The 14,392-nt window shown below is 41.6% G+C and overlaps 1 protein-coding gene across 1 annotated transcript in view; it reads right to left on the reverse strand.

The window, feature by feature from the left end:
• Positions 1–14,392, reverse strand: part of DSCAM (DS cell adhesion molecule) — a 437,619-nt gene that overhangs the window by 168,716 nt on the left and 254,511 nt on the right. Inside the window, 4 exon segments of the mRNA XM_042033380.1 lie at positions 2,566–2,841; positions 3,656–3,952; positions 6,255–6,530; positions 9,946–10,224. Coding sequence (XP_041889314.1) covers positions 2,566–2,841; positions 3,656–3,952; positions 6,255–6,530; positions 9,946–10,224 — 1,128 coding nt within the window.

Consider the following 14,392-nt stretch of genomic DNA (forward strand, 5'->3'; position numbering starts at 1 on the left):
AATTGAACATACAAAAAAATTGTGGATATTTTTGAGTTCAGTCTGTGCCTTATTGACATTTTTTCCTGGTGACCCACGTGGCTTTTGAAAATGAACACATTGTTTCTGAAACATTTTGATACAATGGAGATGATAAACTCATGAGGAAATTAATAATTTAAGTCCTCCAAACAGAACATGGAGGGAAAAAAACCCCAATAAGTAACAGTTCATCAAGTGTCTTCTATTCTGAATCACCCTTCAGGTGACTGGTTTGAGGTCACCCAGGAAGCTTGTAGCAGAATTGAGAGCAAAGCAAAGGGCTTGTGATGTTGAAGATGGACAATAATTCTCCCTCTGTTTCTCTCTAGAAAAAATAGTTGTTCTGATGGTAGGAGAAGCTGAACTGTAAATAAGGATATTTCAGCACCGATATTAACTGTCCTTACAGTGTCATATTTCAGAGTGCTTTTAATCTCTACGCAAGCTGGGCCATATTTTGTATTTTTTTGGTAGCAAATATAAGTGCTTAAAAACTCAAGCCATTAACTCTGGAATCTATAAAATGAAAAGGTAGCACGCACAATAATATTTTAAAGCACCAGGCCACTTTTGACTCCCCACTAATATGTTAAATAAAATCCATTGTGGCACTTCTGACCTCAAGCTACAACAGCAAAACATTGAGAACTGTTCAGGTCTGACCTAAAAACCTCACCTGTGACATTTTGGGCTTAGCAGATGAGGTCAGGCTATTAACCTTGTTTTCAAATTACAGTGTCTCGTCAAGGCTTGGAGCAAACTGGTCTAGTGGGAGGTGTCCCTGCCCATGGCAGGGGCTGGAGTGAGGTGATTTTTAAGGTCTCTTCCAACCCAAGCCATTCTGTGATTCTGTGATCACAGAGACAGCTCAGCCCTCTGTCACTCCTCAAATGTGCTGCATGTCTGTCAAAGTTATGCAGGGTATCTTTAGTCACAGTTTGAGATTTCTGACCAGCAGCTGAATATCCAGAGGTGCAGCAGAACACCATCAAGAAAGTAAAATCATTGACAAAAGTTACAGCTCAATCCAAATTGATAGAGCTGGCAATCTGCTTTCTGGGGGAGGAATTGTCAACTTGGAAACTGTAACCTAGGAAGAAAAAGCAGTATTACACCTGAGATAATGGCTATAGTGACTAGTAGTGTTTTGATCTCAATGCCTGAGCTGCAAGGATAGACAGCTGGATATGTTTTGTCTGGCTATTTTCATTTTGACAGTCATTCGAAAAATGGTATCGTTTAAGAGGCAGCTCTCTCCACCAGAATTTCCATGGTGGCCTGTTAGTGTAGCAGAAGCATAGTGACTGATTTGTCATTCAGTTCCTAAACTCTATCAACAGATCTGTAATATCATTATAATGTTAAGCAAGGCACAACACACATGAAAACCAAAGGTGACAGTAGCTTTTTATGCCACAGCTTGTGACCAGTGCCCCTGATGGTCTCAGGTGTGTGAAATGTCTTGCCTTTCAAAGTCCAAATTGCTCATGGCTTAAAGCTAATCCCCTAAACTCTTGAAAAAAAAAAAAAAATAGAAATTGCATCCCTCCAGACTGCTAAGGGCAAAACTAACTGAGCAGAAGGAAGTTAAGAGATCAGATGTCTATAACAAAGTCATTTTACCTTACTGCTCTCTGCATCTTATCTGAGAATGGATACAAGATTCAACCTCCCTTCCTTCTTCTCCTCTCCCTCCAAAAAAAAAGCCCAGGAAAAGTTTCCAATAACTTCAGGAACAGTGAAATTATACCCCAATTCTTCCTACAGGCTCACATGAAGTGCAGTATTCAGTGGCCCCATTGCTCAAAACTAGGTGCTACTGCAATCACGTCTTCTGTCCTTTGTATCCTCATGAATAGGTCTGAACATTGCCAATGTCAGAACAGTAAGGACACAATGCTAAAAAATTCCTATTCTCAATCTGTTGCTGAAGTCTTTCAGGGCCATCTGAACATCCTTATTTTGGACTATTTGAATAGATTTGAAGCATCCTATTAGAATTTCAAGTCACATTTATTTAAAGTGTTACCTTCCTAAGCATGAAGAGCACTCAGATAGATAATCACTTAATAAGAGGAAAGCAAGGTTAATGCTTTTAGTTCCTGTCTCTGCTTAGTGGCAAAAATACAGACATTAAAATTCTCATCTCATGTTTTAAAAGCTGGGAAGTCACTGGCTAAATGAAAATTTGAACTTTGTTATCCAGTAGAGAAACAGTCACCAGTGGAACATAGGCGACAAACCATTAATTTTCTGATTTAGTTGTAGTGAAAAGTGCTCAAAGAGAACTTGAGCTGCCACTCCCCCACTTAGAGGCAACAACAACAACAAGGTAATATTTTGCCAGTTGAGCCGAGGAGGGTAAAAGTCAGGCGAGAACAAGACACAATGACTGATTAGCTCTGCGTCATCATTAAAAATAAACACAAATCTGGATTAACCTCCTCAAGCGCTCATTATCCAACTGCCAGGACAATCCTACGTGTGCAACTCCACAGATGACCCAGGAATTAGCCGGGCTCTGCTTTTCTCAGCTGTCCTCACCTTTCACTGTCACATGCACACTCTGGCTGGTGGACAGCTGGGGCTGGACCAGGACGTTGCAGGTGTACTCGCCCTCGTCCACCTCCTTCTGCACGTCTGAGAGCTTCAGCGTTCCGTTGTTCTCGAACGCCACTTGGCGATGGTTGAAGGGGAGCAGGTTGGAGTTCTTGTACCACTTGATGGAGTAGTAGGGGTACCCAATGACGCGGCAGTGGATGTAGGTGTCCCGCCCAGCGATGGCTGTGATGTTCTTCATCGGCCGAATGCTCGCTGGCCCTGAGAAGGCAAAAGAAAGAAACTCTTGAAGACAATTTAAAGGCATGTTTGCTCGAGGGAATGTCTGAATTATTTCTGGATATACAAATGTTAACGGATGCGGCTCACACCACACTTCTTTAGCATTTGACAGATTTTTCCTTTTAAGAGCTACTTAAGCAGTTTCCCTAATCTTTGTATGCTCTAGTTTTTCCTTACCCTGCAGCATCCATACTAATTATGTGGGAGTATATATCTGTTATCCAACACTTGCCTGATAAAATCTTTGCTGCGTTACAAATTAAAAGGCTGAGTGTGATTTAATTAATGTGAAATACTAACACTGATACGAAGCTAGAATCCTGTTACACATGAGAACACTGACACAGTTAGCTTTTTTGTTTGCTATGTATATAAAGTATAATACCATGAGGATGGGTATTATGCCATGTAGAGCTGGAAATTCAAGCTAAAGTTCTGTATACATGAATAATTACAATGGATGTTGGACAAGTAAAGGAGGAAAGGAAAAGAAAAACAGAACATGCACAGCAGGATTAAAGCAAAGAGACTGTGAACTATTAAAGATGAGTATAGGAAATATAGACTAAAGGACACAAGCCAAAGGGTTCTTCCAACATTTAACCATACCATACACTTTCTAGATGGGGCTGGAGAGGCAGGGTGGGGAAAGAGAGCAGGGGAGAAAAGGAGAGGAAAAAACAGTAAGTTGGTTTTTTGGCATTCCAAGAATCATCTCATCACATGCAACAATCTTCTTCTCCACTACAATGAGTAATGTGTGTTTTTTTTGAGGAGCTGATTTGACAAGCACCTCTTACGTTTATTCGAGCCTGGTACAGGATGACTCCCGCAGAGTTGTTGGCAGTGCAGCGATAAACGCCCCCGTCCCGGACCTGAGTGTTGGAGATGTTCAGGTAACTGACCACGTTGCCCTCAGATGTGATGATCTGGCTGATCCGGTGGCTGCCGTCCTTCACGATGGGATCCTCGTCCAGTGTCCAGGTGATCGTGGGCAGGGGAGTCCCCTTCACGTTGCACATGAGGGACACTGGCTCTCCTGGGCTCACCACCTTCTCGCTGAAGGCAGAGATGATTTTGGGAGTTCCGTCTGCCGAGGGAAAGAAAAGCAGGAACACAGTGCTTACATGGTATAAAGCTTGTCCCCTCTATCCTGGACTATATCCCATGAGCCAAGATCTTTTTTAGAAGCAACACAAACAATTTTTTTCCAGGATGTCACCCTAATTATTGAGAATGAAAAAAGAAAAATTATGCCAGTAGAGGATTTAAATGACCCTTTGCTTATGGCAAGTTTCTTTTTCATCTTCTGAGAAACCTGGTAGTGGCTCTGCTGTAGGAAAAACACTTGAATAGATGGATCAGGCATCTCTATGAACTGCCGGGTTCCTGCAGTAAAGTTTTAAAACCATATGCAGTTCATTATAAAAGACACACAGCAAAACTTCAACACATGTGGACATTCTCTTCTCCTGGTAGATTTTAGCTCTTTGGGAAGTTTAGGCTGAATCCTGTTGCCAAGAGCCAGGCACAACTTGCATAGGCTGATTTCACACAGCAGTTTAGTCCTGACACACAATGTCCCATTTAGGAAAGTATTAAATTAAGCTTTTCTGAATACATATTGCCAGCAATAGCAGTGGTGCCAGTTGCTTTCTGTGGTCATTTTGTGCTACAGAGAAATATTTCTCTGATTGAGAGCATTCAGATGCTTTATCTTGTGAGCTGTCTCCCAAAATACTCAGCCTCTACCAGACAAATGAATAAAGAAAATGGGTGGGCACAGAAACTTTGTAAGCAGGGAGCAGGATTAAGTACCCACCTCTCCAGAGTGTTCAGTGGGGTAACATTTAAGAGTGCTGACACCCTGGTATTAGTTAGGAGGTTCCTTCTGCGATCATGCAATGCAGGTTTGTTTTCCTTTGAAAATGTTACTTTAAAATTCCCTTGTTTTCCACATGGTAAAAAGGTAAGCACTGGCATTCTCAGAATGCTGAAAGGCCTCAGCATCCCTGGAAGAGCGTTTTTTTTTTTTTTATTATTTCTTTTTTTTTCCCTTTGCCCTCTCTCTCTTTCATTTCTGTTCCCATTGGTTAGGAGACAGAGTTTCTAATTTATTTCTTTATTTTGATTCCTGACTCTCTTCCTTTCCTTTGTGGTGTACTGGATACTGTCACCCCTCAGAAGACAGAACAGCAGCAACAAAAAAAAGGCTTTTTATCCTGAAAGGGAGCTGACACAGGACCAATAAATCTGTGAGTGTGCACACTATGTACCTCTGCCACCCCTCCTCCTCTTTTTTCCCCCCTTTTTTTAATTCAAGTGACAGGCTTTTTTTGAGATGAAAGCAGACATTATTTTCCCAGTGAGACCTGAGTGTCTTTGAAATCTTCCCTGCTGTTGCTCTCTGATAACCTGCACTCTCCCGACACCATGATAGATTATCAATATGCTCTTTAGGCTTTCCTAGTCACGGGAGATGGTTGCCGAGGTAACTTGGTCCAGGCAGGTAATCTCTTCTTCTTCTATAGAGACTCTAAAAATAATGTCCATGCCATGCCTGCACCACGGCCTCATTAGTGAGCTGCCTCTGTGCAAATTGATGACTTTCCTCACTTGATTAGCACGTAGCACATTGTATCAGTTATTTAAGATGATCTCCAAGCCTCCAGCCAATATGACCAAACAGAAGAGCAATGTTTGGATTTTTAATAGAGACCTGCTTGGGAAGGATTTTTGTTTTTAAATCAATTCTTCCATTCTGTTATGAGTGGGGCACAATAAATCCCATGGACATTTCATAAGTACCCTCTCTTTTTTAAGCTCCACTAATGTCAAAATGATTTTTGCTTTTATATATTCTTCATATATATTCATAACTGTAGACTATTACTGTATATGTACATAGTTCCTAGATAACCTCAGTAATTTTCCTACCCTGATAGAGAGACAGAACACATTCCAAAAGCCCCAATCCCATCTTGCTTTTTCCTGGGAACCAAGGATGTGCTACCCCTCCAAGACACTTTCCCATAAACGAAGTTCAGCTAGTACAGCTGGCAGCAAAAAAGAAGGGCTCCAGAAGAGGTGGAACCAAGGGGGAGAATTACCTCATTACTTGTGGTTCTAATTGGGAATTCTTGTCAATTATGCTAATTTGCTAAATTTATGAAATGCATTCGCCCTATGTGGGGTGGGAATTTTTCCTTATCTGCCCCTGGAGCCCTCCAACTGAAGACCAGCTTTGATATTACCTCCTATACTAATATTGTCTCAAAAGTGTTTTGTTTCATTTCCAGATCTTTAAGGCATCGCCACTCTAAAATGATAGCACCGAAGATGACTTGTGCGATATTTTGGAAACCGAAATTGCTAGACAGGTAGAGACTGACCTTCCAGTACCACCTGGACATAGTCTTGAGCTGACATCTTGTCCTTGCGCACAAAGCACTGGTAGGCCCCGCCATCACTCTTGGCCATGCCATCCATGATCAGGTTCTCCCGGTTGACGCCGGTGATGCGGACGTTGTTGCCAGGGTTGATGATTTCCCCGTTGCGGTACCAGGACAGCTCCTGGTCCTCAGTTCCCGTCACACTGCAGGACAAGGACACTTGGCTACCAACACTGCTTTTGACTTTGCGCGGGCTGATGGTGGCTTTTAGTGGTTCTGGAGGTTTGAGTCGAAGTAAGGGAGAGAGAAAGGGAAATAGAGCATATTGAGTATAAATGTGCATTTATGTGCAAGTGACAAATCAACACTCAGTTAAGGAGAAAAATAAAAATCACAGCCATATCCTTCTTAAAAGACAAAACAAAACCAAGTAACAGATGACAGCATTACTTAAAAAAAAAATTTTTGCCACTGACATCCATGACAGAAAAAAATAGGTCTATAGGCATAACCCATTCCTCATGTAGTCCCATGCTCAGGTAAGCAGTAGGATCAGACCTACACGTAACACCATTAGTGCTGAGGGCTTTAACGTGGCACTACACATGTTTTGGGAGGGCAGGATGTTATTTCACCTTAGTTCAGAATGGATCTTTGAAACTGGTGCATTAAGTGTGTTCCTGAAACTCATTGTCTGGTTTAATTTCCTGCAAAAGGAACCAAATTTACAATTTCCCAAACCACTCCCTGATGTGAACAAGTGCAGCAAATGCCAGTGACAAGATTAGCTTTGGAGGGTGGAAGATGTTAACACAGGTACACCCATGGATATCCATCTGATCTGTCCACATGGAAATGTTCTAGTGTGTGGGCTCACCAGATTTTCTGCTTTGATGTGGGAGGACTACAGTATTTTCAAGTCAGCCTTAAGAAACAGTAGGACAGGAAAATGCGAGTTTTACATTGCAAGAAAAAGAGGATGAACAGCACTGAAGAAAAGTCATAAATGTAAATGCAAGGGAAACAATCTTTATCCTGCCACCTAGGAGTTATCAGCACTGCAGAACACAGATTTCACCTCATGCTTTGTATATATTGGTTTGACTTCCTTATAAAGATAAGGGACTACTATCACCACAGATACTATCTCTGACACTAAATACAGACCCGCCTATTTTCTCTTTTGGCAGCTTGCATACAAACATACACACACATGCACACAGACACACTTAAAAAAGAAAAGCAACTTGTTCACTTTATTAAATATTTTATAACATAAAAGTTGGAATAAATCTATAGTGGCTAATTAGTGACAGAGGCCTGGAAAAAAACACACAGTGGCATCAGACATTCTGGATTACAGACATATACATAACAAAACTTTTCTCTACAATGGTACTGGCAATAGTTAATCTTCACATTCATATTAATGTTAAAAGTCACTGAATATCTCTCTGTTTCCTAAAAAAAGACCACAAAGGCTCAAACCTGGCAATGACCCACTAAACAAAATAGTTGCACAAAATAGTCACACTCAAGTGCATCACCGATATCCCAGAGCCATGATGATGCAAGTAAGCCACATCCTCCATTGCAGAGGAGGGTAAAATTTCTTTGCACAGCTTTTGTTTCCTGCCAACCTGATCCAGGGAATTTCTACGGGCTGGCTGAGTGCAGAGTCATTACGAAAAGCACATCACCAGGCACTGGGGATGCTTTGGGTATCACCAGCAATACAATTACATCATGTCTCTGCAAGTTTTGACTTTTCATCATAAAAGACAGATGGAATGAAATGCATTTTTATGAGTATTTTTATGTATTTTGATGAACACATTTAGAACCAAAGTTCCTCAGTTATAACTCATGAATGGCAGATTTTTCACCTTGGTTTTATTTTGCCCAAAAACATTATGTGCAATTATTTGTTAGGATGCTTTTATGGCCTGAACTACTCACAAACTTCTCCCTTTTCAGCTTGCTAGTCATGCTGTCTAGGTGGAAACATTAGTTCACAGAGCATTATTTCTATCCCAGGAAATAATTTTGGGTTTTTTTCAAAAGTAGTAGAATAACACTTTTCCAGTGTGGTGCTCCTGAAGTAATAATTATCTTTGTAGAATTTGTGAAACATTCAGAATATTCACACATGAATACTCGACTTGAGGGGAGGTATGAGTATTCAATATTACTGAGCACCGTGAGTCATGGCAATGAGAGTTTGGCAGCTTTATTTATGAGAACATTTGCAATTTCTTTTTCAGCACCCAATTCATGCTTCTAAATTACATATCCTCCATGTGATAAATTATAGAGCTACACTGGAAATTGCATCCATTTGCACTTCTGATCGCTCAATTGCCCAACTAACTCATCTCCACAGAGCCTGCCTTGTGTCCTTCCACAACTTTGAAGACTTTAATCATCGCTAAGATAAATTAAGGAAACAGAAGGTACAGCAAGGTAAGGCAACAACTTCATGCTGATGCCTAAAAAGTTTTGGTTTTTTATATTTTTCACATATTCGTGGCTCCGTAGAATACTATTACATATTTATATAGCTCCTAGTGTTTTTCCTGCCCTTTCTCTTAGATTCTAGAACAATATGCTAACCTTCTAACACATTCCTGAAATACTGTTTTGTCTTATTTTCAAGTAGAGGACCCATGAGAAGAAAATTTTGTTTTCCAACCAGAATCTGAGAAGACATAACAAGAAGTGGGGCAAAGAAGCTGTGGACCAACTCCAAAAATAACCTTACCAACAGCTCTTCCCATTGGACGATATTTGTAAAGAATGATAATTTGTTAAATTTATAAAATTGTAGAGATCCAGTACCCAGTGAGCCCATGACTGTTGGGACACCTGGAAGCTTCCAACAAAGGTTTGCTTTTTATTTTACTATTTCAACACTGGTGCAAGGGCTCTTCTCTTTCGATATCAGGCAACAACACCAACAGTCAACTGTGACAGGACTTTCCATCCCCTGACACAACAAAAGACTTAGCTACTTCCCCCATGGCTAAACTAGGCTGGAATGGTTTGTCCTGTGATGAATTATCTCGGTTGAAAACACCCTTAGCCAGCAATAAACATCCTGCCTTGAATGCATGGGAAAAGGATAAGCAGAAGTAAGTGACTGACAGACAAGCACTTTTGAACTATAAAAGACCACTTGATTTTCATAAAATCAGAAATGTCTTATACACTCTCTGAGTGTGTGGAGAGTTCTCCTCGATCCTGAGACATTGGCATTGACATACTTCCCTGAGATTGAGAGAAATTAGGAGAACATGATTCTCCTAATCTCAATCTGCACACCACTATCTGCACACCACTATCATGCACTGGTAAGTGACATTGGCTCCTAATCTATACGATTTCTTCGCCAGCTGTAACATAGGTACCTTTATTATCATGCACTGTATTTTTATCTCCTAGTAGTTCTTTCTGTGTTATCCTGTGTGGTAAGTCTGTTGAAAGTCTTATGTCTGTTTTCCTTGTGTCTATTTAATAAATAACTCATGTTGTAATAGACCTGATCGGTCGTTATTAAGGACCTGTGAGTGAGAGTGGGTTTTGGGGTGCTGGCCTCCTCAATAAAAGCTGCTGTCCACTGCCAGAAACCTGCCAAAGGCAGGGACTTGTCTAAGCTCTCCCCTCTCATTCATAGCATCAACCCACGACCTACGTTTGACGTAGAGGCGCCCGATCATCTCGGCGGTGCCGTAGTTGTTCCACACCTCGCAGACGTAGCTGCCCGAGTCCGAGGGCCGTGTGTTCTCGATGAGCAGCCCCGTGACCGTTTGCCGGAAGCGGCTGTCGGGCTCCCAGGGGACGTTGTCCTTCAGCCAGCGGTACTTTGGTGCCGGGTGCCCTGATGCTTTGCAAGGCAGCTCCACTCGCTGTCCTGCCATGGCTTTGCGGTGGTCAAACCCATCTAGGATAGATGGAGCTGAATTCGCTGGGTCTGAAACAGAAAACAAAGAGGAACTCTTTTCAGTGAGAGCCTTAAAATTAATCCACTAACCAATATGTCAATATATTTTCTCCTGCATTTCCTGACTCGCCAGCCCGGTGTTTTGGGCACTACGGTTTGCTTCTCTGACCCAGCCACCAGTCTGAGTCATGGTGGCTGGGATCCAGCAGCACATGCTGCTGAAGCAACTCATCACTGCTTGGAAATCCTCTCACTGGATTTTTTCCAGATGGCAAATGTTTCACTGGTCATCTTTCATGTTCCCTGTGAGAGGCATGGAGAGCCAGAAATGTGTTGCCTTAACAATTATCGCTACTTTTAGACTAGATTGAAGCCAGCACATTGTCCCTTCTTCTCGGTGGTCTGAAGGCTTTGAATTAAAGGAGCAATTTATTCCCTTGTCAGGAGAGAAATGGGCAAAGGCACAGGGATTTCTATCTGCAGTCTAACTGACAGACAAGTCTTTTCTTCTTCTCTGGAAAAAGAACTTAACGTGACAAGACCAACTTACAGCTTAATAGTGCATCTTTCTGTGCTCAATTTGCTGACAATGGCAGCTCTCATTTGTGCAGCACCTGGCATGGATTTATGTATCTCACACAAGTCTGGCAGGATTGCCTTCACCAGAGGTGCATGTACCCATCAGAAATAGTGCTTTGTTTGTGATCTCAAGTTTGAAAACTTTTGGAGACAGAGGTTGACACAATTTAAAATTTTGTGCAGCCCATCCTAGAGCTATTGCAACAAAAACACTAAGCAAATATTCATCAAAGTATTTTCTCATCACACTCACCCACTTGCTAAGATTTTGGTCTCACAAAGAAACTCCACTTGCTGACCAGCTCCTACCTGACACACTGACCTCTTTTTCGGTATATCTAATCATAGCTGACTGAATGTAGGTGTGATTGCCACAATTCTGGCATTTTCAAGCGGCATTTTAACTTAGCAAACTCAGGTGCTGCTCACAGGGCAGCTGCAGCAGGTCCCTGTAAGGAACTGGAGAGATTAGAGGAGCAGTTCATGCGGAATTCAAGCTATTCCAAAAGTAATCAGTACCTGAGCCAGCTGGTTTAAAACTAGCTTAGATATATCTCCATGAACTGCAGCCACACCTGGGACGGTACCCATGACAGCAAACAGCTTAAGGCTACTCAAGTTAAACTATCAATCCAGAAACCAAAACTGTGATATTAAAAAAATGGACTAAATAATATTTTTTTTTGGTGACTATATCTAGATAAAGCCCCCAAAATGCCAAGTCCAGTGAAAGGTGACAACAGAGGTTTTTCTGCTTTCCAGGTGCCAGGAAAACACTGAGCCACTGAGGGCAAAGCCACCTTCAGCTTGCTGAGTGTCTCATTAAGAAGGAGGCGGCAGTGGTTAAATGAGTGATTTTGGATGAATCAGTGGCCTCGAGGTCTGTATTTGGCACCAAGATGGGACATATTTTGAGCTTGCCATGCTGTTTATGTCTGGCTCAGTGAAAGCACAATCTGCCAGCATGCTGCTGGGAAGGCCAATGTCAATTTGACTAATTGATCAGCCAGCTCCTCTCTCGCCGTTTGGGTCATCAGGTGTCCCTGTTTCCAGGGCACAGATTCTTTTGTGGGGAATTAACTGACAGTAAAACCACAAGCAGGCAAGAAATTAAAGCTTCTGGCTCTTAAGAAGGTTACATTTACAGGAAATCAATTTCTTCAGTTGCAAGTAATGATTAAATATTTAAGTAATAAAAAAGTAGAACTGTCTTTTAGAGGCATTGTCTGTGCATTCCTACTGAAGCAGCACAGCAGACCCTGGATTCTCTATCCCAGGGTCACTTCACTTTTTTCCTTCTCAACTTGAGCCTTTGTCAGGAGCAGCACAGCCTGGAGTCCCAGTTGCAGGACAGCTAAACTAGGATTTGCCTACATACTGAAGAAGATTTCACCCTGCTGGTATAGAGGAGGTTTTTAAAATATATTCAGGGATACACAAGATGTGATTCCAGTGACCTGCTTTCTTCAACTCTGTGCTTATATATTTAAATGGACAGTAAAAACATTTCTTGGGTTGTCCCTGGAACAGACTCCTATTTAGAGCTCCTACAGTGCATATATTCCAGTTAGGGGAAAAAAAACCCCCAAATAAAAAACCAAACAAAGCACAAAACAGAATCCCAGCATTCATTCGCAATCACCTGCAATGAGGCAAAAAATAGCAAAGTAACAAAACCCAGTTCCAATATGTGTTTAGGGTCTTTTGAATTATTACTTTGCTATGCTTTAAGTCAGCTGCAAATGACTTCCAGCAAGGACAATGGTGAAAAACTGAGGCAAAATACTGTTCTAAAATATTCTACTTCGGACCTTCTTTGAAGGACAGAAGAAGGAAATTGTTATGCTTTAAAAATCATAAGGATTTTTTGGAGTGTTGGTGTTAAGAAGCAGTAATGATTTTGGGAGCTGGGATTCATGGCAGGACAAATTTGCTATTGGAAAAGCACATTATAATGGTTCTTAGAAGTATATTCTGTTGCATGTTAATGGCTTTGATTTTAATTTTATTTAAAAAGGCCATGTGATTTCAAGGAGGCGTTCTTACTCCAAATGAAATTTGGAACTTCATTTTGGTCATAAGCATATTAATTATTCACTATTTTTGCTATTTTTTTTAAATTTGCTATTATCGGCACATTACCATTCTCACTCTTTCAAAACAATAATGAAGCTTAACTTGTATTAAATGTGGCCAGGAAACATGAGAAATTTCCACCACAAACTATTTCATCCCCAAAAAAGTGAAGATTATATATAGATGGAAAAGGCAGGCAAAATTGTACGTCTCATGCAAGTAGACCTTTCAGAACTGTGTACATGGATTCCCTGATCCCAGTTCTTAAAGGACTCACTCTCTTAAAATATAAATTCCAATTAAAACAAAGAAAAACCCTTTGGAGAAATAAAAAAGGACAAACTCTGCCTTTGATTGCTGCATTTGTTCAGTAGAGTAACAGGACTGGAAATCAGAGCCCACTCTAGCCCTGATCAAGAATAATTAACCCTGTTGGATTAAAAAAGTCACTTATAGCATATAGGTAAAATTTGCTCTTTCAGTTTGGTCTGTGGAGGAGAACTCAAAAGGCAACTCCAGACAGAGCACAGCTTTTAGGGTGTTTGTCCTAAATTTCAAACAAGACAGAGCTTTCATTTTCCCCCTTTTGTTCAGTGAGATAACCAGAATTTTTCCTGTGGTAACCAAGATACAAGCCTGATTTTATTTGTTCCCACTGGCTCAGCCTTAGCATGATTTCACATGGAAGCAGACCATATTATGGAGCCAGTTGGAAGGGTAGAACCCTTCCTGTTCCTGGAAGACCACAGCAGGCAGATTATTGTGCAGGAGAATTTCTTCATGTGGCAGGGGAAAGCAAAGGCAAGAATTCTACCCGCAGGGGACACCTATCAAAGGGAGAAACTCCGGGATCTGACTGGTAAGTTATTCTAACCTGAACAATCCCACTATTTCTTTTTAATCATTACTATATTTAAGAACTGGCCTGTGTGTTCAGAGGGCTCCAAAATACAACATCCATTTTGGAGGAGAGAAGGAAGTATGTCAATAAAGGAAAACTTTGTGCTCACCTCTGTGTCCCTTAGGGCTCTCAAACAGAGGACTGGAGAGCTGAGAAGTCACCACTGACAAAAGGACCAAATGAGGAGAGGACAGGGTCAAAAGGGGAACGATCGCACCGACTGTTAGACTGGGAAAGTCACCAAATCCTGACTGACCTTTAGGGCAACTTAGCAGCAGGGAAAAGGAGAAAAAGGAATGTGGGGCTTTCAGTGGGATGGTGGGCATGATTTATGTAGGGTAAGGATATGGGGAGACAGTCTGGGATACAGCCCCAGTGAGCTCTGTGGATGTAGGAAAACCCCTCTGGATTTGCTCACGTGCAAACACAGGGTGCAGTTACAGACAAGCAGCAAATGAGGGACAGGAAGGGGAGGTGGAGAAGCGCTAATCCTACACAGACATATTTGAGAGCAAGTTCCAGACCCAGTCTTGGGATCAGCTCCTCCTTCACTTCAACCTCAACTGGCACTGCCTCCCACAGAGGAAAAATGGGGGGAAAGCTGGATTGGAGCAGCACCGTATTGAGAGCCCTCAGTGTGTG

Source organism: Corvus kubaryi, unplaced genomic scaffold, assembly GCF_017639235.1.
Source record: "Corvus kubaryi isolate FWS band 111438036 unplaced genomic scaffold, C.kubaryi_AGA036_p1.0 133, whole genome shotgun sequence".
Classification (NCBI taxonomy): Eukaryota; Metazoa; Chordata; class Aves; order Passeriformes; family Corvidae; genus Corvus; species Corvus kubaryi.